The sequence below is a fragment of the Macaca thibetana genome, chromosome 3 (assembly GCF_024542745.1).
Source record: "Macaca thibetana thibetana isolate TM-01 chromosome 3, ASM2454274v1, whole genome shotgun sequence".
NCBI classification, from domain to species: Eukaryota; Metazoa; Chordata; class Mammalia; order Primates; family Cercopithecidae; genus Macaca; species Macaca thibetana.
Window position 1 is genome coordinate 156,847,176 of NC_065580.1, and position 25,433 is coordinate 156,872,608.

The window sequence follows — 25,433 nt, forward strand, 5'->3', positions numbered from 1 at the left end:
TAAACCATGCACATTTATCTAATTAATTTCCTAGGATAAAATACAATAAAAGGAATTACAGAGTCAAAAGATCTGCTCATGCAACGTATTTTTACACCTGGCCAAACTGGCTTCCCAAAAGACTGTACCACCTGACATTTCCATTGCAAGACTGGAGTGCCAACACCCCAGTCCCCACCTCCTACCAACCTGGACCCTTTCAGTCATCTGCTCTGCAATGGCAAGCAAATTCCACAGAAATTAAAGAAGAAATTAAAGAAAGAAGTTGAATATCTTGGTATTTTAATATTGAAATTTCCATTTGTTTAATGAATTCTCTATCCTTTTTCCCTTTTTCTGGGATTGTTTTTAGCATTTATAAATTTATGTTATTGCATAATAATACTTTTTTACTATAGTTACAATTTTTTTTTTCAGTTTGACGTTTTTAAAATTTGGTTTGGTTTATTATTTATTTATTTGTTTGCATGTTTATTGCCATACAGAATCTTTAACAGGATGCGTTATCACATCTGCTAAGCATTATCTTTATAGTTTCTATCGTGGGGTATCATGCATGCAACGTCTTTCTTTTCTTGAAATGGAAAAGAAATCACCTAAATTTTCTTTAATTGTTTTTGTTTTTGTTTTGAGACAAAGTCTTGTTCTGCTGCCCAGGCTGGAATGTGGTGGCATGAACAGAGTTCACGCAGCCTCGACCTGTTGGACCCGAGGGGTCCTCCCACCTTAGTCCCACTGCCAGCTGGGACTGCAGTCATATGCTACCATGCCCAGCGTTTTTTTTTTTTTTTTTTTTTTTTTTTTTGTAGAGATGGTGTCTTACTGTGTTGCCCAGGCTTCTTTTGAACTTTTTTTTTTTTTCCCCCCAAATCTCAGGGGAAAAGCAAGGGTTAGAGATATTTGCTACCACATTATTGGGATTTTTTAAAAATAAAAACAGAGTTTTAACTTACTTGACAAAACACATCTGAGTAGCTGTGTGGAAGTGGCCCAGGAAATATGGCTGATGCTGGAGACACCCATTCCTCTCACTGGGTCTCAATGTGTGTGCCCTCCTCCACCACCTACCCAGATGTACCATTGTCCCTCAGGAACATGTGGAATGTGCAGCCTCTGGAGTCCCCCCTAGACCTACTGAGTCAGCCCCACAGGTTGGGCCTACCCCTGTGTGCTAACATGCCCTCCAGAGGATGCTCACAGCCTCTGCTCGGCTACCCCGAGCTGCCTCCCTGACCCCTGGCCTCAGGTGCTTTTCCCCAGCAGTTTCCAGTGGATTCATCCTCACATCCTGTTCTTGTCATTAGGGACACACCTACTGGGATGAAGGTATTCTGGTGACAGCTCATTTGCTATTCACACAGGCACACACAGACTCACACCGGTGTTCAAAGCTCTCTTTACCTAGATGCACTGACATTACTATCCTTAGAACTGCGTGGAGTTCAGAGAGATACAGTTAGAGCACAGGTTACACATTGTGTCAGATTTCACAATTCCCTCTGCTTTGGGCATCCCAGGCTCTCTGAGAGGAAGCAGGTGCTGCCGCCAGTGCCAAAAAGCCTCTGTGGGTGAGATAGTTCCGTGTCAAATATAAAAGGCCAAATGAGGTAAAACCTCCAATACCTATTGCATAAATCCTCCCTAAATGGGATGGAGAGAACAAAACAACAATTTTTCTTCAGGAGAAACTATAGATGATGATTTTAAACATTATTTACTATCCTTGAATATTTTGAAACATGCCTAAATATCGTATATGCCTGTTTTATATGTACATAGGGGGAAATACATGATATAATATTCACCCAGGCAAAGAATTGGGGATATTGTCAAGGAGATATTTTTAATACTTCAACAGATCATTTTTTGTGGCTCTTTAGCCTGGGACCTTGTGCTGTGAGAGGCACAAGTTTCTGTGTTCAAGAGAACACTTTTTTTTTTTTCGAGACAGAGTCTTGCTCTGTCACCCAAGCTGGAGTGCAATGGTGCAATCTCGGCTCACTGCAACCTCCACCCCCCCCCAGTTCAAGCTATTTCCCTGCCTCAGCCTCCCGAGTAGCTGGGATTACAGGCTACCATCACCACACCCAGCTAATTTTTGTATTTTTAGTAGAGACTGGGTTTTGCCATGTTGGCCAGGCTGGTCTCGAACTCCTGACCTCAGATGATCTGCCTACCTTGGCCTCCCAAAGTGCTGGGATTACAGGCATGAGCCGCCGCACCCGGCCCAAGAGTACACTTACTTGCATGAAGGAGCAGTGAATGAAACCTGCGAAGGCCCCAGCATGCACTGCTTGGCAGCACTCATCTTCCTTGGAGCTGAATCTTCCTAGCAGGTTTCTGCTTCATTTAGAGCCGTCAATACCTCAATTAGTGTCTGTTCGTCTCCCCTGGGAGGGACCGTTACACATGTCGCTTCACGAGCCTCTGAACTCTAAAACCCCCCTGAGAGCTTCTGGGTCATAAAATACCTCCTGATTAACAGTGCTATTTGCCAACAATTCCTTGCTCCCTCCATTCCCCCCTTTTTAAAGATGTATCAACCGACATAAACAGAAGCTACAGAAGGGGTGCAGCCTGCCAACAGTTACATGGAATGTATTCCTGCAAATGTGCCATGCATCTGTTTACCCACTTCACTCCTGGATGCAGGGCTCATAGACCCACATCACAAAGCAGGAAAAAGCACTGGTTTTAGTTGCATGTGTGAGTGTGTGTGTGCACGTGCAGACACACTTGCTTGTGTTGGCATTTACTCGAAAGCTAGGACACAACCTCCATCTCTTAATATCATTAAAATACTGCAATTCAGTTACATGAGAAGAATCTCGCCCCCACTTTGAGTTAGGAAAGTAAAGGCGCCGGTTCTGGCTTCCACAGGCCGGGTGTATTCCTTGTTCTTTCAGAAGAGGTGCTTTTCTGTCTGCAAAACCACTGGTGTTATTTTGTATCTCCATAGCCTCTCTAAGTCAGTTGTCCCCTCCACAAACCTATAAAATAGGCCAAGGTTATAGAGACCATCTGAGAACTTTAAGGTTTTCCTTTATGAGAAAGTCTTAAGAAAGAAATGTATAGTTGTATATTTTCTAATGAACGTAATAAAAAATGCACATCTTGGCTTTCACATAAAATTTGGGAGAAAGGTTTTAAGATAATTAAAAGGCTTTAGGGGCCTTTGCCCTCTGTCCCTCCAGCAGACACCCAGGCAGGTATGAACATAAACACACATCCACATCCACACAAACGTGTACACAGGCACACAGGAAATAATGGATGTACATGCATACAATTGCACATGTGCTCACACAGGCACATTCGTGGGTACGTGTGTGCACACATGCACATAAATATGGGCCCTGGCCGGGCGCGGTGGCTCAAGCCTGTAATCCCAGCACTTTGGGAGGCCGAGACGGGTGGATCACGAGGTCAGGAGATCGAGACCATCCTGGCTAACACGGTGAAACCCCGTCTCTACTAAAAATACGAAAAAAAACTAGCCGGGCGAGGTGGCGGGCGCCTGTAGTCCCAGCTACTCGGGAGGCTGAGGCAGGAGAATGGTGTGAACCCGGGAGGCGGAGCTTGCAGTGAGCTGAGATCCAGCCACTGCACTTCAGCCTGGGCGACAGAGCGAGACTCCGTCTCAAAAAAATATATATATATATATGGGCCCTACAGTTAATCTGTAGCAAAAATCTCTTTGAAAACACTGCTGGAAACCCTATTCTTGGAAAGTAAGCAGACCATCACCCCATTCTCTTCAAAACAAGTTAACAAAAGGTAGCACTTAAAACACCCCTGTTTTCCTTTTATCTTTTACCTATGTTGTTAATATTCTAGGTGATATGATAGACACAGCTCTTATATTATTTATCAAATTCATTAATATCTCATTTAAAATCTACATGAGTGAAATTTACTTTTAAACATATTTTATTTATTGTTCAACCTTTATAAAAACCACACTAAATATTTAACCTTTTTAAATCAGCATGATCCCATCATCTTAACACTTTTTTTTTCTTACAATCCTTGCCTATACATATATATGAAAAGCTCTTTAGCCATGGAGGAATGTACAATGTAATTAGAAAACCAAGTCATGAATACAAATATTAGCTAGAAAAAAAACTAACCTTATAAGCATTTTATAGTCTACAAAGGTCTTTGCGTGTATTGAATTGTGTTGCTTCTCTCTATTGAAGCGGGCATCACCATTGCACCCATTTGATAGATGATTCAGAACATAAATAGCCACCTAATTTTATAGCTTATCAGTCGGCAGAGCCAAAAAACCTCAGAGTCAGCTCTGCGGATTCCAAAGCCTGAGCTGCTTCTGCAATATGCACACAGGGTACTAGAAAACAAGGCTCTGGGTGACGGGTCGGGGAGGAATGTCGCAAAGAACAGGTGTAAAGAAGTCCCCAGGTGGGGGATGATTCAGACAGATTGTGTGGTCCCAGAATGTGCATTTATAGCATGTTCCCAGATGATGCTGGTTCAGGGCTGTATAATAACTCTTTTATAAAATGAAAGAAACAATAGGCATTATACATATATGGTAGATATGCAAACATAAGATGGAAGGAAAGAAGCAAGACAAATGAATGCAGAAAGGTTGATGCTATTTTACATACAGTTCAAAAGCAGCCAAGGATATACCAAGTTGTTCATGCATCCATACACAGGTGGGAAACAGATAGGCTGCGTGGGTTAAAATTCTGACTCCACTCCTCTCTACCTGTGTGACCTTGAACAAGTCATTCAGCCTCTCTGTGCCTCAATTTTTATACTCATAATTACAACACCTCCTTCCTAGGATTGCTGTAGATACTAAAAGCTAATACATTTCTCAGCATAGAGCTTAATGCATATTAGCTGTGATTATCATCCTCATTATTACACCAGATGTTTTTTAAAGGACATTTAAAAATCCTTGATACTAGCATAGTCAAATGAAAAAGGAATGCAAAAAATGATATAACCCAGATAACCAAATAAAAAAATATATATGGGCATTTTATGCAAGCCAATGGAATCATACCACTAATGCTCGAATGAAGAGGGCCCAGTGGAAAATGAATATTGACACAGATGAAGATCACATGGTGAGAGTGGCTTCAAGGAAAAGGTGAAACTTTAGAAATATGGTGGAGATTATAAAGTTGAAGGAAGAATCAAAATCCAGGGCATTGGCCCACTTTGGACAAGAATCTTCAGGTGGAGGAGATCCCTGGGACACCCTAAAGAGCTTTTAGCTTTTAATTTCTACAGCAACCCTAGGAGGGGGTGCTGTAATTACGGGTACAGAAATTGAGGAACAGAGAGGCAGAAGGACTTGTTCAAGGAGATAACCAGTCCAGCTTCCAGGAGACACAGCACACTAAACTGCTAGGAGCCACAGGCAGTGTGCTGTGCAGTGGGTGATGGAGACAGGACATGGTAGAATTCACCACCCCATTGAGTGCTAATGGGGATGATGATTTATCTTCTCTGTTTCTCCATGAAAAACAGCTGTACATAAAGCAGCTGCTCAAAAGTTAGAACATGGCTTCAGACATGAAGACTCTGTGTCTGTCCCCAAGCCACGTGGAAACTGCTGGTTCTGTTCCTATGGAAACTGCTTGCCTTCTGGGAAATGCATCTGAATATAAGAGTGAAGGGTGGCGGGGGTGGAATCCACCCCCAAGCTCCCACACAGGGTAGTTGGCAGACTATTGACGCAAGACTTGTCCTTCTCATGGTCCTCTCCCTGGGCCGCATGGGTATCCTGGTGACATCATGGCAGGCTTCGCTGGAGCAAGTGATCAGACAGAAAGAGAGAGAACTGGTGCCCCCAAGTAGAAGGTAGAAGTCACAGTCCTTTTATAATCTGGTCTCAGGGTGATAAAATGTGGAGAGTTTGAATTCCAGGAGGTGAGATTGCCACAGGTCACCTTAAAAACTGGCTAACCCATGGCTCATAATATATTTTTGCTGCAATTAATATCCTGGACAGCACTTACCCAAATTTTCAGGATGACATGATCTGTTTTCTTCCTTGTTCCATTTATTTTTTTTACTATCATCAATGGTAGGAAATCAAAATCTGTTTACTCTTTTCCTTTTTCTACATAATGATTAAGAAGTTTCCTGCCGGGCATGATGGCTCATGCCTGTAATCCCAGCAATTTGGGAGGCCGAGGCGGATGGATCACCTGAGGTTGGCAGTTTGAGACCAGCCTGTCCAACATGGAGAAACCCCATCTCTACTAAAAATACAAAATTAGCTGGGCGTGGTGGCACGTGCCTGTAATCCCAGTTACTTGGGAGGCTGAGGCATTAGAATCACTTGAACTGGGGAGGCAGAGGTTGCAGTGAGCTGAGATTGTGCCATTGCACTCCAGCCTGGGCAACAAGAGTGAAACTCCATCAAAAAAAATAATAATAATAAAAAAGAAGATTTCTTATTGGGCAAAATATAGTACCTATGTACATAACCAGACAGACAGAAAAAAAAATACTGTTTTTGATATCTTTTGGTTAATATTCATACTCGTCTTAAAAAATAAATCAACTTTCTTCCGATAATGTGACTTGAAATAACTTCAGAGTGAATGTAATATGAACCCTAAATGCTCTTGGTCTTTCCCCTGACACATTTAATCGTGTCATAAGGGCCTGGAAAAGCTGCCAGCAAGTGGAGATGTTGTCATTCTTGTTAAAGCTTAGCATCAAATATGACCCACTCCAGCTTGGAAACATGAATTTGATTAATGGTTATAATCTAAGTAACTTCATTATGTCAGCATAATAACCCAGGCGAGGAGATATTTTAGTATGTGCTAAGAATTTATTAATTCCTGGCTGGAGAAATCATTTTCTTTATAAGGATTAGAGCTGCCCAGTAGGCAGCCTCACTTGCTGAAACTTTATGAGCAATAAGTATTTGGACGGGAGAAATTTTTGATTCTGCAGCAGGGATAATCACACTTGGTGTTTCTGCGGGGCCATTCTTCCAACACCCTCGGTGGGTTCCACTAACATAATCTCATTAATCCTCATTACAGCCTTAGGAGGCAGCAGGTCTCATTGTTCTTACAGATGAGGAAACGGAGATGAAACTGAGAGGCAGAGACCACAAACAGGGAAAATACTGCTTGGCCTTTGAATGGCTTCAGAAAAAAACACGCAAAAAGTCTCAAGCCATTTTCTCTAGCAAAGTTCTACAGACTCTTTAAAAAATAATGTTTTGCTTGAAGAGGTCCTTTACATCCCTTGTAAGTTGGATTCCTAGGTATTTTATTCTCTTTGAAGCTATTGTGAATGGGAGTTCATTCATGATTTGGCTCTCTGTTTGTCTGTTACTGGTGTATAAGAATGCTTGTGATTTTTGCACATTGATTTTGTATCCTGAGACTTTGCTGAAGTTGCTTATCAGTTTAAGGAGATTTTGGACTGAGACAGTGGGGTTTTCTAAATATACAATCATGTCATCTGCAAACAGGGACAATTTGACTTCTTCTTTTCCTAACTGAATACCCTTGATTTCTTTCTCTTGCCTGATTGCCCTAGCCAGAACTTCCAGCACTATGTTGAATAGGAGTGGTGAGAGAGGGCATCCCTGTCTTGTGCCAGTTTTCAAAGGGAATGCTTCCAGTTTTTGCCCATTCAGTATGATATTGGCTGTGGGTTTGTCATAAATAGCTCTCATTATTTTGAGATACGTTCCATCAATACCGAATTTATTGAGAGTTTTTAGCATGAAGGGCTGTTGAATGCAGCACTATTCACAATAGCAAAGACTTGGAATCAACCCACATGTCCATCAGCAACAGACTGGATTAAGAAAATGTGGCACATATACACCATGGAATACTATGCAGCCATAAAAAAGGATGAGTTCGTGTCCTTTGTAGGGACATGGATGCAGCTGGAAACCATCATTCTCAGCAAACTGTCGCAAGAACAGAAAACCAAATACTGCATGTTCTCACTCATAGGTGGGAATTGAACAGTGAGATCACTTGGACACAGGAAGGGGAACATCACACACCAGGTCCTATTTTTGGGGGGCGGGGAAGGATAGCATTAGGAGATAAACCTAACGTAAATGATGAGTTAATGGGTGCAGCACACCAACATGGCACATGTATACATATGTAACAAACCTACACATTGTGCACATGTACCCTAGAACTTAAAGTATAATAAAAAAATAAAATAATGTTTTGTACACCAGTGTTCACGACAGCCAAAAGGTGAAAGCAACACAAGTGTCCGTTGACAGATGACTGGATTAAAAAAATGCTGTGTACACATATCTTGAAATATCATTCAGGCCTGAAAAAGAAGGAAATTCAGACACAGGCTACAGCTTGGCTGAACCTTGAGGTCATTATGCTAAGTAAAATAAGCCAGATACAAAAAGACAAATACTGCATGATTCTTCTTATAGGAGGTCCCCAGAGAAGTCAAATTCATAGACACGGAAAGTAGAATGGTGGCTGCCAGGGCCTGGGGTGCCGGGAAAAGGGGATAATAGGAATTCTTTAAGAGGTGCCAAGTTTCAGCTTGGGAGGGTGAAAATGTTTGGGGGATGAATTGTAGTGCAGGCTGTACAGCAATGTGCCTTGCAGCTGAGAAAATGGAAATTTCAAGGACTTTATGGGAAGTCTCCAGTAAATGGACTCAGGCTCCAGATTGAGGGGCTTCCAAGGGTGTTCTGGCTTGAAGACAGACTAAGAATGTACTTAATCCACTGAAAGTGACAAAAATGACAATTTTTTGGTTATGTATATTTTACAAACAGAAAAACAAACGGAGAATCCTGAGGAGAGCAAGTATTCGCTGTGACTGAGAAGATACTACTGTGGGTGTTTTTTTTGTTTTTTGTTTTTTAAATTTTACTTTAAGTTCTGGGATACATGTGCAGAATGTGCTGGTTTGTTACATAGGTATACATGTGCCATGGTGGTTTGCTGCACCCATCAACCTGTCTTCTAGGTTTTAAGCCCTGCATGCATTAGGTATTTGTCCTAATGCTCTCCCGCCCTTTGCCCCCCATCCCCTGACAGGCCCCGGTGAGTGTTGTTCCCCTCCCTGTGTCCACGTATTCTCATTGATCAGCTCCCACTCATGAGTGAGAATAGTCAGAATGGCTATTATTAAAAAGTCAGGAAACAACAGATGCTGGTGAGGCTGTGGAGAAATAGGAATGCTTTTACACTGTGGATGGGAGTGTAAATTAGTTCAACCGTTATGGAATACAGTGTGGTGATTCCTCAAGGATCTGAAACCAGAAATACCATTTGACGCAGCAATTCCATTACTGGGTATATACCCAAAGGATTATAACTCATTCTACTATAAAGACACATGCACACTTATGTTTACTGCCACAGTATTTACCATAGCAGAGACTTGGAAACAACCCAAATGCCCATCAATGATAGACTGGATAAAGAAAATGTGGCACATATACACCATGGAATACTATGCAGCCATAAAAAGAATGAGATCATGTCCTTTCCAGAGGATGAACCAGGAAGTCATCATTCTTGGCATACTGTGGGTGTTTTTATGACTCCAAGGTGATGTAAGGAATAGGAACCACAGATTTAATGAAAGATAATGGTGATGCATTTAGTGGCTTGGGAAGATGTTGATTGCAAGGGGATTAGCCACTTCCCTCATTAAGGCTTGCCTCTGTACCCATTGCCTTCATGATGGGAAGAGTGGGCTCCCTACTTCAGATTCCAGATTGTGGTTAGTCATGTCTAAGTCTTACCCAAGAGACTGCCCTCTCAGCTCTTCTTGTTCCCCTCCTCCTCAGGGTAGCTGGGCTGTTTCTCTCTACTGGAAGCAGTAGAGGATGCCTAGGAAGTGGAGTACTGTCCTGACATTCAGGGACAGCATCATGGGTACATGACCAGTCCAGTCCCACAAGCCAAAGATTGTCTGTAGCCACCATCTTGAATTCTTAACAATTTTGTCTTTGAAATTGTGTTTTGCAAGTGAAGTCCAGTGTGACAGTGGAGCATGAACAGGGTATGCGGAGCCACAGCTCCCATGTCATCCCACCTCCCATTGCCTTTCCAGAATAGATTTTCAGCTGTCCACTCTCCTGCCCTCTGGAGCCCTAGGCTCCCCTTTCCTGCAACTGCCCAGCAATGGCTATGGTCATCTAGTCCATGGGGATGTGGGTAAGTATGTGGAGAAGGTCAGAGACAGCCCCCTGTAACATTTCTGGGTGTGGCACCCCTCCCTGCTTCTAGGTGGCAGTACCATAGAGCTTACAGAGGATGACTGGGCAGGGTGGGTCTCCAGGTCACTGAGGGTCACCTATTCGACTGAGAGAGGCCTGAGTACACGTCCCCCCCACCTGGCCTGGGTATGATGATGGTGGGAATCCAGGCATGTGGGGGGGCACATGAGTGTGCATGCCAAGTCACAAGGCTGTTCCTGGGAGTCAGTGAGGGTCAGCACTTGACCAGTCAGTATCACCATGCCAGAGGAAGTGGGATATTAAATAAAAAATAAAGGCCATCATGACAGAAAGAGAGAGGGAGACCACAGAAGGAAGGAAAAAGCTTTCTAGTTTAGAACTTTAATGGTACCTTTTTCCTGCTTTTTGAACAAAGGGCTCCATCTTTTCATTTTGCTCTGGGTCCTGCAAATGACGTAGCCAGTCTCATCTGCATAATTCTACGAGTATGCAGTAGGCTTGCAGGAGATGTTTGGGTCTTGCCTTGCAGCTGAGAAAATGGAAATTTCAAGTACTTTATGGGGATTCTCCTGTAAATGGACTCAGGCCCCAGATTGAGGGGCTTCCAAGGGTGTCCAGGCTTGAAGACAGTCAGGGTGCCAGACACTTCTGTGGTCAGACACTCTGCACCCTGTGGGCCAGCCTTGGCCTCCTCCACTACTGTAAGGCAAAAAGGCTTTGCACTCGGAATCAGAAGACCTGGATTCTCCTTCTAGAGCTTCCATTTACTAGTTGTATGACGTTAGGCTAATTACTTAATTTCCCCACCCTGTGTAATTATAGGTAAACGGAATTAAGAATCCCTTCTCTACTGAGAACACGTATGTTGCTGTAAGCTCATGATGTGAAAGTGATCTGAGACATGAAAGGACAGAAGGACAGATGCATTAACAAACTGTGCTGCTGCTACAATTTAGTTTTCCAGATCCTGGAGGAAGGAAGGAGGAAAGAGAAGGGAAGAGAGGGGATGGGAAGATTCATCACTTTAGGGATTAATGAAGATCATTTTACTGTATTACTTTTATGGTAATATTAATTTTTTTTAATAAACGTACTAAATAGAACTTTGCAGTAGGGATAGGAGAGAGGCAAGGGGAATAGGTCTAGTCACTTCCAGTCTTAAACCCCCTAGTTCTCTGTTTCCTTACTTAGAAATTAAGGAGAAAAGGGAGAAGATGTCAAGTAGAAATTAATTCCAAAATTATCTTATATTCTAATCTTTATTTTTGCCCATTTAAAGCAGGTGTTTGGTGTCTGGTTTCTATTTGACCAACTGCATAGACATTTGTTAATATAGATGCAAATCCAATGAATCTGTTGGAAATGTTTTGTCTACATGTCTCAATTCTATTTATAGCATAATTTAGAATCGACTTAAAATAGCACTTATATGTCTTGGGTCATTTCCATGGCTAGTGTTTTTATTCCATCATGTTGTCATATGGCCTAAATACTTATGCAGTATATGGAAAAGTTCTTAGCACACAGTCAACATTCGTAAAAATTAGCTGTTGTTGTTATTATGGCACTGTGAAAGAGAAAACAAAAACAGCAGGAGACAGAAAATGAGGGAGGGTAAAATAAAACAGAAGAAGAAAGAGAGGGGAAAGGAAGAAGGAAGGGAAGAATGAAGAAAAAATTGGGAGGGAGGGAGGAACAGAAGGATAGAGAGAAAGAAATAAAGAAAAAAGGAAAGGAGGGGAAATGGCAATTAAAGGGGGAAAAGACCTTAGGGATCATCTGGCTGAGTTGTTTCTTTTTCTTTCTTTTTTTTTTATGGAAAGAGCTAAAACTCTAGCTTTTGATTTCCTAGTACTTTATATGCTGACTGGAACAACTCTTCCCTTGAAAATTTTATCTTCTGCCACCTCTCTCTTAGCTTTTGTGGCACTCTAACCCTGATCAATTCTTTGGAACTATTTAGGATTATTCTATCCTATTTAAAAATTGTGATTATTGAAATAGAAAATTCACAATAATTATTTAAGTAAGCCTGAAAATGTAGTATTGATTGAAACATTTAGGAGTCTTAACCACTTTTAAAGCAGGACTAATTGCCTCCATGACAATGCCTCCTAGATCCTCATAAGTTCTCATTCATTAAGAGTTTGCTGTGCAAGTGATCTGTCTTGTAAATTGTTCACAGGTTTTTACATATCCCCCAGACATAACACATCCTCAAAATACATAGATTTAAACTGTATTCCAGCTCTGAAGATTTTTAATTTCTTATTCCTGAACATAATTTACGGTTCTAAATGTAGCTACTAAATTTTTAGGTAATTTACCTTGTCTTATATAGTTTTTAAGAATAAGTAAAATGTCAAGTGAACATGAGAGAAGTTATTGCTTTATTTATTTATTTTTTTATTATTATACTTTAAGTTCTAGGGTACATATGCATAACGTGCAGGTTTGTTACATATGTATACTTGTGCCATGTTGGTGTGCTGCACCCATCAACTCGTCGGCACCCATCAACTCGTCGTTTACATCAGGTATAACTCCCAGTGCAATCCCTCCCCCCTCCCCCCTCCCCATGATAGGCCCCTTTCAATCCAGGCTATGTATTTTAGGATCATCTGGGAAACTTAAGTAAATCCATGCATAAGCCCCGCCCCCAGTGACTCCGAGCCAATCTGCAGTGGGGCCTGAGCACTGACCTATTTTAAAAGCTTCTAGGTGATTCCGAGACACAGGCCAGGTTGAGAGCCCCAATCCCATTCAGCTCTCCTATGACTCAGGTGAGAAAGCCAAAACCAGCACAACCGAGGGTCCCGCCCAGTCCAAGCGGCAGGAGGTCGGTGTCAGGTTCTCTGCTTCCAGGCCCCTTCTTCACCTTTCCTTTTGGTGAGACATATGTGAGGGGCACCACTTTACCCCAAGGGCCACCTAACCCCACATCACCTCTGCAGGCCAGGGGGTGGTGGTTCCTTTACCTGGGACACCAGGAGCCCAGTGTGTCTCCACCCGGAGCCGCAGAATCCAGGCAGGTGGCTGCCATCTTACAGCTTGACCTTTGAGACCCACGCTGACGTATGTGTTTACCTAAGGTAGTTTTAAAATAGAATAATACAAAAATGCATTCAGTAAATTTTGATAACAAAGAAAACACATTTTGATTCAACACTGTCCATTAAAATGTGAAGTGTGGAATCCAGGTGGTAGATACATGGCTGATTGGCTTTCTGTATGTTTGAAATTTTTTCATAATAAAAATTTGGGAGGAATGTTTTAAAAAGGGCTTGAAAAAAATAGCTTTAAAATGTATTTATGTCCCAGAGCATCTCCCTCTTTTGACCTCCCACCGGGAACCCTGTAATTCCTGCCTCAGTTTCCCATCTTGGGCATTGGGCCAGGTTTATGCTGCCTCATTCTTGGCTCCACACCCTCCTCTGCCATATCTGCTCTGAATGCCTGGAGGGACTGAGAAACTCCCCAGGATACAGACTTCTTGTGCTAAAACACCGGAAGTCCTGGACGCTCTGGACAGTTGGCCATCTCCTATGTTGGGGGTGATGATGACAATGATGGTTTTCGAATAGGACCGATCAAATTTGATCCTGATGGACTCCTGTATTTGGGCTTTTGACAGCCATTCTTCTCCATAAAATGAAAGTATTGAGCCAGATGCTTGTGACAGGAATCTTGTCTCGTTCGGGATTATCCAGGCTGTTTGGTACTTTCTCCTGTTTTCTTTTCAATTGCTTTCTTTTCAATCTGTTTTCTTTTCAGCAGAACCAGGTAGGAACGAAAACTATAAAAATGTATAAGGATTAATTTTGCATTATTGATAGAGTCATTAAAAGACTTGAGAGTAAAATTTGGAACCAATCTTTAATATCAGTGATTTACTGATATAATTTTTCATTCTCTCTGTATCCTTGGGTTAAAATTTTAATATATGCATCAATGTATCACTGAATTACTTGCCAAAACATACAGTGACATACTGTTCACATTTTAATTATTTAATTAATAATTAAGTAATAGGGGTTTACTTTTATTGATAAAGTTAATTATTGCTCTTAGCTTAATCTCTCCATCTTCTCAGTATCTCTTGTACGATGGGAACACCCTTTAAAATTATTAATACAGTGAAACACTCTCCTAAGTATCGTTCTGCTAAATGTTTATCAATTAGCTATTGATGGGGAGAGGATAGAGAAAGCCCTGATTTCTAGCACTTGCCAATTTCAGTGGCATAAATACTACCACCATTACCAATTTCAAGCTAAATGGGAGAGAGAGATGACTGCACTGCCAAGCTGGGCAGAGATGTGCACAATCCGATCTCCCTGGCCAATGACAGCAGCTCCACTACACCACGGCATCTTTATGCTGCAAAAAAGTAGGTCAGACAGATGCTCCCTTATATCATAAGAACTCAGATTTGTTGAGCATTAAGGGTACTGTTAGATAATATTATAGTTTATGAAGCAAATTTATCAATTGATACGATGTAAAACAGCACCTTCCTCAATGGGTTATTTTGCAGGAGAAGCACACAGCGCACAATCTTTGGACAAAGGCTTCCTGGGTCTGGATCTCCCTTGGCCCTGATAGCAGGATTTGCCCACAGCCTCTCCTTGGTACCAGTCCCTGTTAAATTACCCCATCCATTTGTTATGCTTCAGAAATCCTTGCAGAAAGGGCTGCTGTACAGACATGTTGTCATCTCTAGGCATCCATAACTGTGACAAGTGAAAAGGTCATGCCTTCAAACATTAGCATTGCAAAGAAGCCATGATAATGATTCCTTTTTAAAAATCCTTTCCACCATTTCTTTAAAGGGCTGAAAATACTTGAGCTGGTTAGAAGAACATGGTCTAGTCAGAGCATTTCTCTCTAAGTGCTGAATTTAATAACCAGAACAAAAATACCCATTTTAGTAGGGCACTCTTTCAAAGTAGAAATCTAAATAAAACTGAGGAGTATTTGCAGATTAAGATGGGCAAATCATAAACAAACCAGAGGTCTGTGGTTTGGCCAAGGTATTTCTCTCATCAAATGCAATAAAGCTTGCAATTATTTTTTTTTTAAAGGAAAATAGAAGAAAACAAACAAGTCCTCAAAACAATGCTGCAGTTTTTGGAGAACAGTTCTTCCAGTTGGTTGTTTTAAAGTACTAGGGAATTAAAGTTCTGGGTCAACACCAACCTTTGCAATGCATTGCTCCCCTGCACAGAGCTCCTGGAATAGGACAGAAACCCTTACTTCAGAATTGGCTCACTCTGATTGGAATAAAGTCAGTGAGTGTTAAACTACCCTGGATTTCAGAGGTGATGATGGTGACTTACCATGTTCTCACAGGAAAACTGTCTTTTTTTACGTCTTACCATTTTACAGATTTCCTTTTTACAAACACTGCACAATAGGACATCCTGACCATAGCCTTGAGATACCCAGGAGACTGGGAGGCATTAAACATGGATTGATTTTCAGTTTTGCAACCAGAGTTTCTATATTTTGTTCTAAGGATGAGGGTGTTGCAGGAATCAGGACGCTCATCAGGAATTGGGGGATGGGGGATGATGGTGGTGGACAGGGGTCACCTTTCAAAGCTAAATTATATGTGGGTGTCACGGTTTCTGATTCACATTCCCCAGCTGTGAGAGAAAGAATGAGGAGTAAATATTTTCTTGTTCATAGGCCTGTAATACATTAGGTTACTTTTGTTGGCTTTGAGATCTCTAATTATCATGAGTTAGCCCTTTTCCCTTATGAGAAAAAAATCTTGATTAGTGGATTTGAGGCCAAACAGAAGGCGCCACCACCTTTAGTTCCTCTGTGACAGCAGATCCATGGTGAGCCTGGGCTTTCTACAGCCAGTAAGCCTCCAGCTGTTGAGGAACATGCCAGGTTACCTTTTTGTAGGTACACCCACAATTCAGTTCCCTCATTGAATTCAAATGGTTGAACTCAAATTGCTGAACTCAAATGGTTGAAAGGGAATGTTCCCTCACCATAAATGCTGAATCTTAACACCTCCTCTCATTCCCTCTTCTCTCTCCAATCTCCTGCCACGAGAGTGCAAAAAGGTGCTGCCACTTGGTCAAACAATGTGCCTGTTTATCAAAATGTTGAACATGAAATTGCCATATAACCCAGTAGTTCTACTTCTAGGAATCTCTCCTGGAAAACATGAAAACATTTGTTCACACAACAGCTTATACAGGAATATTTGTAGTATAATTACTCATAATAGCCCCAAAGTAGAAATAACCCCAGTGTGCATCAGTGGGTGAGTGGATTTAAGAAATGCAGTATATCCATGAGCTGGAATATTATTTAGCAATAAAAAGGAACAAAGTACTGATACTTGCTATGACATGGATGAACCTTGACAACACTATGCTTAGTGAAAAAAATCCAGAAAACTAGATATTAAAGAATACATGCTATATGATTCTGTGTATAGAAAATGATCAAAAAAGGCAATACAGGGACTGTGTTAGTCTGTTCTTTTAAAGACGTACATGAGACTGGGTAATTTATAAAGGAAAGAGGCTTAACTGACTCACAGTCCTACAGGACTAGGGAAGCCTTAGGAAACTTACAATCATGGTGAAAGGGGAAGCAAACGTGCTTCTTCACATGGCGGCAGGAAGGAGAAGTGCAAAGGGCGGAAAGCCCCTCATAAAACCATTAGGCTCTTGTGAGACCTCAATCACTATCATGAGAACAGCATGGAGGTAACCACTCCTATGATTCAATTATCTCCCACCAGGCCCCTCCCATGACACATGGGGATTATGGGAACTACAATTCAGGATGAGAGTTCGGTGGGGACACAGCCAAACCATATCAGGGAGAGAAGGTAGATTAGCGATTGCTTAGAACTTGAGCGGGGAAAGAGAAATGACTGTAAATGGGCAGGAGAAATATTTTGGGGTAATGTAAAAGCTCTAAGGTTTGATTCAGTGATGATTATACAACTGTGTATATTTGTATTCAGGTTATAATGGTATGTATGTATATGTATTAGATAATATAAATATATTTGTAATGGGTTGAATAGTATCCCCAAAATTAATGTCCCCTTAGAACCTTGGAATATGACCTCATATGGAAATAGAGTCTTTGCAAATATAATTCGTTAAGAAGAGATCATATTGCATTAGGGTAGGTTCTAAATCCAGTGACTGGTATCCTCATAAGAAGTCCATGAGAAGACACAGAAACATTCAAAGAAGGATGTAAATCACGTAAAGATAAAGCAGAGGCTGAAGTTCTGCTGCCACAAGCCAAGGAATGCGTGTGGCCACCAGAAGCTGGAAGAGGCAAGGAAGGGCTTCCCCTAGAGGCTTTAAAGGGAGCATGGCTCTGCTGCTACCTTGATTTTGGAATTCCAGCCTCCAGAACTGTGAGAGAAGAAATTTCTGTTATTACAAGCCACACAGATTCTAGTAATTTGTTACAGGCACTCTAGGAAGCTAATGCAACATTAAGTGTACAACTGAATCACACACTTAAAACAGGTGAATTTTATGGTATGAATATTGTACCACAATAAAGCTGTTAATAAAAATAAACATTTTTCTTTGATAGGCTAGGGGAAAGGGGGGATCAGAAACAAAGGCTGGGGACAGTATAGCCAGTTTTGCTGCATCTCAGAAATGCCGGAAGAGGAATTTCACAACAGTTGTGAACAGCTCTCTTTGATATGCAGGACTCTTGGCGCCTCTTTCCTCAGTCACCAATTTGCCTACTTCCCATCTTATTACACGGTCAGTGCTGTGGGGCGCATCTCTGCCACATGGCTGCTGACTCTGGAGAAACTCCCAAATGTAGGTTCTTCTGTGAGTGTCCAGGCTACAGAACTGCTGGTATTTTGACGTTTTATTATATGTCTCAAACCTCTCTGGTAAGCTATGGGACAAGGCATGACCCAGTATGTGCCAGTCTTAGAAGAAGCCACCCAGTATGTTTCTATGGTAAAGTACCTTGGAAGGCTTATGAGGCAAGCAATCAAGTACATAGTCTGAGCTTGACCTCAGAAATGGGGGAAGGGAGCTTCTTCCTGTAATTGGGGAAATGAGATTTAAAAGCAAGTAAAAATATAGTTATGTTTTGATGAATTTTTAAACTTTCTAGTCCTTTTTGTTAACACCTTATTCCTTTATCATATTTTTAAAATATCTTTAAACATGTGTGCATAGTTATTTTGTAGTCTGTATCTGATGACTCTATCATCTGAAGTCCTGGGAAGCTGGTTCTCAGTCATGGTGTTAGTTTTCTCATGTGTTCTTTAGTTTTAGTTTGTGAGCTCATGGCCAGTAGAGCTTTATCTGGGTGCATTTCAGTGGGCCTGGACAGAGAACGTATTCTTGTAGAGTATGTTAGCTTTTGCTAGTCTCCTCAGGCCATTATCAAACTACAGTCACCTTCATGTTAATTCTTTAGCATGAATTTGACTCCAGACCTATGTAGAGTCAGGCCAGTTTTGCAAATTCTCAGGGGAGAGATTGTTTTTCTACATATATAACACAAGCTGAGGTAGTTTTATTCTCTCTTTACTTTTGTGGATTTTTATTTATTATTATTATTATTTTGGTTATATACTTTCTGTCAAGATAGAACCCTTTGAGGAGCCTGGCTTTGGAGGTCTCACATTTAATGTCATGCCTCTCAGGTAGTCAAAACACCACCATTATATTACCTCTGACTTGTCACCATCAGCTTTTGTTTTTGGTCTCTGGTTTTTCTCTCACCTTCTTATAAGCTTAGTGTGCATTTTAAAAGGTGTTTGTTATATACAGTCTACAATTTATAGGTGGCTTGTGGAATTGGGGTGGGATCTTGTGTCATCTGTTGCCAAGAAGAGAAGCCTACATATTAGACTAATTTTGATGTGGGAAAAGAAAACTTGAGAAGCTTCACAAATAAAGAGTTCCCTTTTCTCAGTAAATTGGAGATGAGATTCTCTGATACAAGTTATGGAAGAAGGACAGAATTCAGGTCTCCAGTGACTGATAAAGGTTTGCAAGGTTTATAAAACTGTGGGAGATGGACATTGTGAAGAGTGGTTACGAGCACTGGTTAGCAGCAATAAGGGATTCACGTAAAGTTGACTAAAAGTGGAGGTTTTATCTCCATTGTTGAAAATGATAGTTAGAAACATAGATGATCCCAGAAAAAGGAGGATAACCCTTCCTGTGAACTTTTTTTTTTAATAGACAGAGCAACCAGTAACATCATTGTATTAGTCCGTTTTCATGCTACTGATGAAGACATACCCAAGACTGGGCTATTTACAAAAGAAAGAAGTTTAATGGACTTACAGTTCCATGTGGCTAGAGAGGCTTCATGACCATGATGGAAGGCAAGGAGGAGCAAGTCACATCTTACATGGATGGCAGCAGGCAAACAGAGAGAGCTTGTGCAGTGAAAATCCCATTTTTAAAACCATCAGATCTTGTAAGACTTACTCACTATCATGAGAACAGCATAGGAAAGATCCACCTCTGTGATTCAATTACCTCCCACCAGGTTCCTCACATGAAACATGGGAATTATGGGCATATAATTCAAGATGAGACTTGGGTGGGGACATAGCCAAACGATGCCAATCATTCTGGGTGTGCTAAGGGATATAGGCCATGGCCCTCAACAGGATTGGAAGAGAGCAACATGCCGTGGATATGAAACGGCATGACAATTTCTGCTGAGGGCTCACTTACTCGAGTTTCATTTTTCTGCTGCCTTTCCTTTATTTTGCCTGTGATTCTCACTCAGCAGTTTCTTGAATAAATTTCATTTCAAAGAAATATCTCTTGAAGCATGATTTACCTGAGTGTGTTGCCAGGGAAAAATCAAGAACGCTGCTTTGCTGAACAAGTTGTGTCCCTTTTGGTTTTTCAGTTCCTGCGATGATAACATCATATCCAAATACTACCCTGGCTACGCAGGGGCAGAAAAAGGAGATGAGCTGCACGGCGCATGGTGAGAAGCCCATTATAGTCCGCTGGGAGAAGGAGGACCGAATCATTAACCCTGAGATGGCCCGTTATCTTGTGTCCACCAAGGAGGTGGGAGAAGAGGTGATTTCTACTCTGCAGGTAAAAGCATGGCAAATACAACTCAATGAAATGAACTTTATTGGAAGAATAAGTCTTTCCTTTCACACAAGTGGGTGCAGATAAGTAGCAGATAATCTTTTGGAATTTATTTATGAAGCACCCTTTCTCTCGCCTTTCACACAGCGAGATTACTGAAGTAGCCTTCAAAAATAGTGCTTTAGCCTAAGTGTTAAGAATGGTGTCATTATGAACGCAGCAGGGAACCTAACTGTAATAAAAAAAAAAAAAAGTGAGAAATAAGGTTTTTAAATGACAGTTAATCTTTGAGGAATGACGGCCTATGCTGTGTGCATGTTTTAACTTCCTGCAAAAAGAAAAATGAGATGGGCTTTGGGACAAAAATATTATAAAAACTATCTTGCTTCTTTGGAAAAATCCACAATAAAAAAAAATGCTGTTGTCAAGAGAGGATCACAAAAGCTAGAGAAAAGCACTGTGAGTAGTGAACTGGCTTGTGCTGTTATCGTGGGGATAGAGGATGATACTATAGCACACACAAGGTGGGGAGGTGGGGAAGCCCTGTGTTCGAAATGCTTATATTGGCTCTCAGACATTCCGTTCCTGGAATCCTCCTGGAAAAGGAATCTGATGTGAGTCGTGCTGGCCCCCAGCCCTGGCTGCCGTATTTAATCTGTCTCTTTAGGCATGGTTGCTTTGGATACCATAAAAAAAAAAATGTATATGTGGGATATATGTCAAGCTGACCACGACATTCTATATAAATTACACATCCAATTTAATGAGCTACAACTGACATGGATAATGTACATGAATCCTATTCATCCACCTACTTACAATTACACTGAAATAATTTGTCCTCAGAGGGATACGTACATGTGTGTGATTTAGCGTATGTGTCTGGAGGAATGGGAGTTGTGTGAGTGAGTGTGAGTGTCAGTGTACATATGTGTGTGCTGGGCATGGCAGGAGAACTGAAAGAGTGGAGAGAGAGCTTTACGGCCCGAAGTCATTTTGCCTGCTGAAAAAGATAAATTTCTTTCTGCTTCACACATAGATTTTGCCAACTGTGAGAGAAGATTCTGGTTTCTTTTCCTGCCATGCTATTAATTCTTATGGGGAGGACCGTGGAATAATTCAGCTCACAGTGCAAGGTAGGAAGACGATAGCATAAGAGAATAAACACAGTCGTTTCAGGACGGGAGCTCTATGCTCAGCCTTGGGCATCTGTGTGGCCTCAATTTGCCCTGTAACACTTCCTAATTCCCAGGAAATTTTGAATATGTATAATGTCAGTGCTAAAGCAGAATTTTGCAGTGCCTGTGATTATGTCAGAGTAAAGCCCTGAAACAGGGAACGAAGCCCTTAGAGGAGCCAGTCAAGATGACAAGCCCATCACAGTCAAGCCGCATGCACACAAGTACAGCGGTGAAATTTCTTAGCTCAATTTTAGGAATCCATGTACTAGATGACCAGAATAAAAGGGAAGTTTAACATTTGGGGCCAAAATATATTTTGAGTTAGAGATCCAAACTAGAATAGTGACATTTTATATCCTCCAGGCTTGGTCCAGTTCTTAAGGACTATGAAAATTGGAAGTCTTGGGAAAGTGGAATTTCTCTTCCCTAAAACGTGATTAGGAAAAAGAAAATGTTTCCAAATAAAAAGCGTCTGTTCTTGTCTAATGCAGACAAATCATTTGTGAGTCACGCTCAGCATTTCCACTGGCATTTCATGTCAGAGCTCCGTTTGAACTAACTCGGAGTCTTTCTGTTGATGGCGCAGAGCCCCCAGACCCTCCCGAAATTGAGATCAAAGATGTCAAAGCACGCACAATTACGCTCAGGTGGACCATGGGGTTTGATGGAAACAGCCCCATCACGGGCTACGATATTGAATGCAAAAATAAATCAGGTAAGTTCTTTACTTCCTCCAGCTTCATTTCCACCTCAGAAAGTTCCTTTATTTTACTCCTTATTAATGTGTTTTACCTGTAAGCGCACAACTCAGCTCACCGTCACTCAGAGGCACCATTTCCCCCAGTCAGTCTCCCTCCTGGCCGGAGGCGCATCCTAGCTTTCTGCTGTGGGAGTGGAGTTTTGTGTTGAGGCTCAGCTCTGCTTCTTTTTCGTTTTTAGCCAGCCCCAGACTTCGGTCTTGCTTTCTGCTGGACTCCTTGATACTGCAGCTGCCTGTCGGCATGTGGGCAGTGGCTGATGGAGCCAGGCCCCTGCCATGACCTTTTCTATCTCACCTGCTCCCTTCGTTTCCCATTTCCTCAGTTGGGTGACTTTTGCAGAGCCTGAGCCCGTGTCCTGCACCCAGAGTGCTGAACTCGAGCTGTGCTTGGTGTTGGTCGGATAAACTGTGCAGTGGTGGTTGGTGCAGAAAAAGGAAAATTCACTCGGGAGCAACCTCCTGGAAATGCTCAGGGACCATCGGCAACACTGGCTGCTGTGCCCAGGACCACTCAGCCCAGGGCCACTGCAGGTGTGCCCGTTCATTGCCTTCAAGGAACAATGCCGGGGCCATTTTGAACTTTATGATGCGTGGGGCGAGGGTAGAATACCACCACTGTGGCCTCCAGTCAGAATTTTTACTGTGTCTCATAAAAGATATGAGGAATTCGAGCACCGCCAGCATAGGAAGGGTTAATAAAATCCTTATAGGCCACAAAAGCAGCTTTATTTTTCACTTCCTGGACACGGCACATTATTTCAGATTACCCAGTTGTGACCCATTCAGTATCTTTGGCACTAAAGCTGTAGTAAAAATCAAGCTCAAGGCAGCTAGGAACCACAGGTCAGGAGTGAGGAAATGTGTCAGCAACAGCAAGCCAGGAACAGAGCCAGGAAATGGTGACTGCAAAGGAAAGCCAAGGGGTGACTCTTCAGGAATTCAGGAGAACAGAATTTGAAGATTGAGAAGATGGTGAATCAAAGCAAAAAATAGTGTTTTGAAAAGTAGTATCTATGACTTGCTGGGTTGGAAATGCATGTAAGAAAAAATGGAATGGCTCAGGCCATCAGCCTCTGAGTTGCAACTAGGGACCTAGAAGTGAGGTGATACTACTTACACAAAGTCTGAGGAAGGGCCCTCCAGGGGTTGATTGGACTGCAAGTCTCACCATAGCCAAGAAATGCTGCAGAGCCAGGGCCCTGGGCTCAGGGGTGAGGCACAGTGACCTGGGGGGAGGGGGGAACTCGCCCAAGACAGTGCTGAGCTAAACAAGCGTCTTTTGGGGACTAGGATGAACAGGTTTCTCAAGGGCCCAGGGAGGAGAGGCTGACCTTGCCTTTGTTCTAAAGAAGTGGGATTGCAAGTTCACAGATACAGGTCTTGAAGTGAAGCAAATGCTTCTTAGGTGAGGCAGGCACATTTGAGCAGAAACTGGCCTGGAACCTGGTGACAGTGATGAGAGCTCAGACAGATGCAATGAGCACTGTGGGGACAGGGACAGCCCTTTACCTTACTGGCTGCGCACTGGCTATGGGGCTGCAGGCTGCCCATGCTGCTGGTGCCGGAGCACACAGGAGGCCACTCCTAGTGGAGCAGCTCAGGACCTCCCCTGTCCTCATAAAGGATCGGGCATTGCTGGATGCTGGTGGCAGGCCTAGGCTCAGTGGTTTGGGACCCAGCCTGTATGGGATTTGCTGCTGGGCCTGTGTTGCACCAGCTCTGCACCTTCGCTTGCTCATCTCACCTGTGAAGTGGGCACTGCTGCATCCACCTCAAAGGACTGGCAAGGAGACCACAAAGGCCACCAGCTGCCCTCTGCCTGGAGTCCTCCCTTCCTTGGGCCACCCAGTTACTACCCCCTCCTTAGATCCCAGTTCCCAGGTGCTCGCCCAGCTCCATCTCCCTTTCAGTCTCCCTTTCAATCTCAGCACGTGGCATTATGGGACATCATATATGTATCTCTGTGATTACTGACAAATATACTGATTAATGCATTTCACCTCCACCACGCTAGAGGCTCCTTGGGGACTCCCTGCACCTAGTAGGTCTATTTTCACCCAGCTCATTTCTCCAACACCCAGAACCACACCTGACATGTGGAGACACTCAATGGATATTGGCAAACTCTAAGAAGGGAAGACGTTGAAAATGCCTTCCTCGTTGCCTGGAGCATACTCAACATCTAATAGGTGGTAGCTTGTAGATTGCTCCAGCATGCAGGAAAATACGAGTAAAATGCCTCTAAAACCCTCTGTGTTAAACTACTTGCTCAGCATCTAAGAGTCCTCACTATCTCCCTACTCCCCCAGGGGTTTCCCAAAGGCAGGGACTCTGGTTCTCTGTGTCCTGGGATCCCCAGCACCCAGCACAATGTCTGTCAAGTGAACGAGTGTACTGTAAATGTTTATTGCATTTAATTTACATGCAATTGAAATCTAAGAATCATTATTATCAATAGCATCTTTAAATGTATACATTGATCATGGTTTATATAACCAAAGCAGCAAAGCTCCTTGTCTATAAAGCTGAGTGCAGGAGGGATTGAGGGATACTTTTTCCATCCTTCATGCTCTACTTCAACCAGAGACAGGGCCAGGGCCAGTGGTGTGGCTTAGATGTTATGCAGCCCTGGAGCAAGTCATTTTAAGAGTCAGCATGGGTCCCAGGAGAATCACTGGGGAAAAGCCCACAGGACAAGCGGATCCAAGTCCATGACCAAGGTCTCCACCAGGACCCTACAGAACTCCCATTACTTTCAGTTTGGAAGCCCTGGGAGGAAGGAGCTGTGCTGAGAGTAGACAGCACCTGTACTCACTGCTGTATGAGGTGTGTTAGTCAGATTTTTCATGTATTAGTTGCTTCCTCAAGAAATTTTTGGTGTATAAAAATTACAACCATAGTTTAAGTGAGTGTAGTTTTAGACTGATTACAAAGAAAGCTGATCCTTCAAATATTAATAACAGCCTAAATGTCACTTCTTCCAGGAAGCCTTCCCTGACTACCTATTCCCCTTCACTATGCATAGCATGTCTTGGAACATTTGGTGGACTTGTGACTATTAATTTACTATCTGTACCCCACTGGACAGTTGTCCCCCTATGGGCCATAGTGAGCTCTGAGGGCTGGAATTGTGTCTGACAAACCTTATGCTATGTCCCTGAACCCCTTGTAGTGCCTGACAGGTATACTAG

General features: G+C 42.4%; 1 protein-coding gene across 2 annotated transcripts in view; it reads left to right on the forward strand.

Annotated features, from left to right (window-relative positions):
- DSCAM (DS cell adhesion molecule) overlaps positions 1 to 25,433 on the forward strand; it is an 861,731-nt gene that overhangs the window by 681,903 nt on the left and 154,395 nt on the right. For both annotated transcript variants that reach the window (XM_050784546.1, XM_050784547.1), the window contains 3 exons: positions 20,108 to 20,304; positions 21,341 to 21,437; positions 22,069 to 22,197. In XM_050784546.1, coding sequence (XP_050640503.1) covers positions 20,108 to 20,304; positions 21,341 to 21,437; positions 22,069 to 22,197 — 423 coding nt within the window. The remainder of the gene's footprint in view (positions 1 to 20,107; positions 20,305 to 21,340; positions 21,438 to 22,068; positions 22,198 to 25,433) is intronic.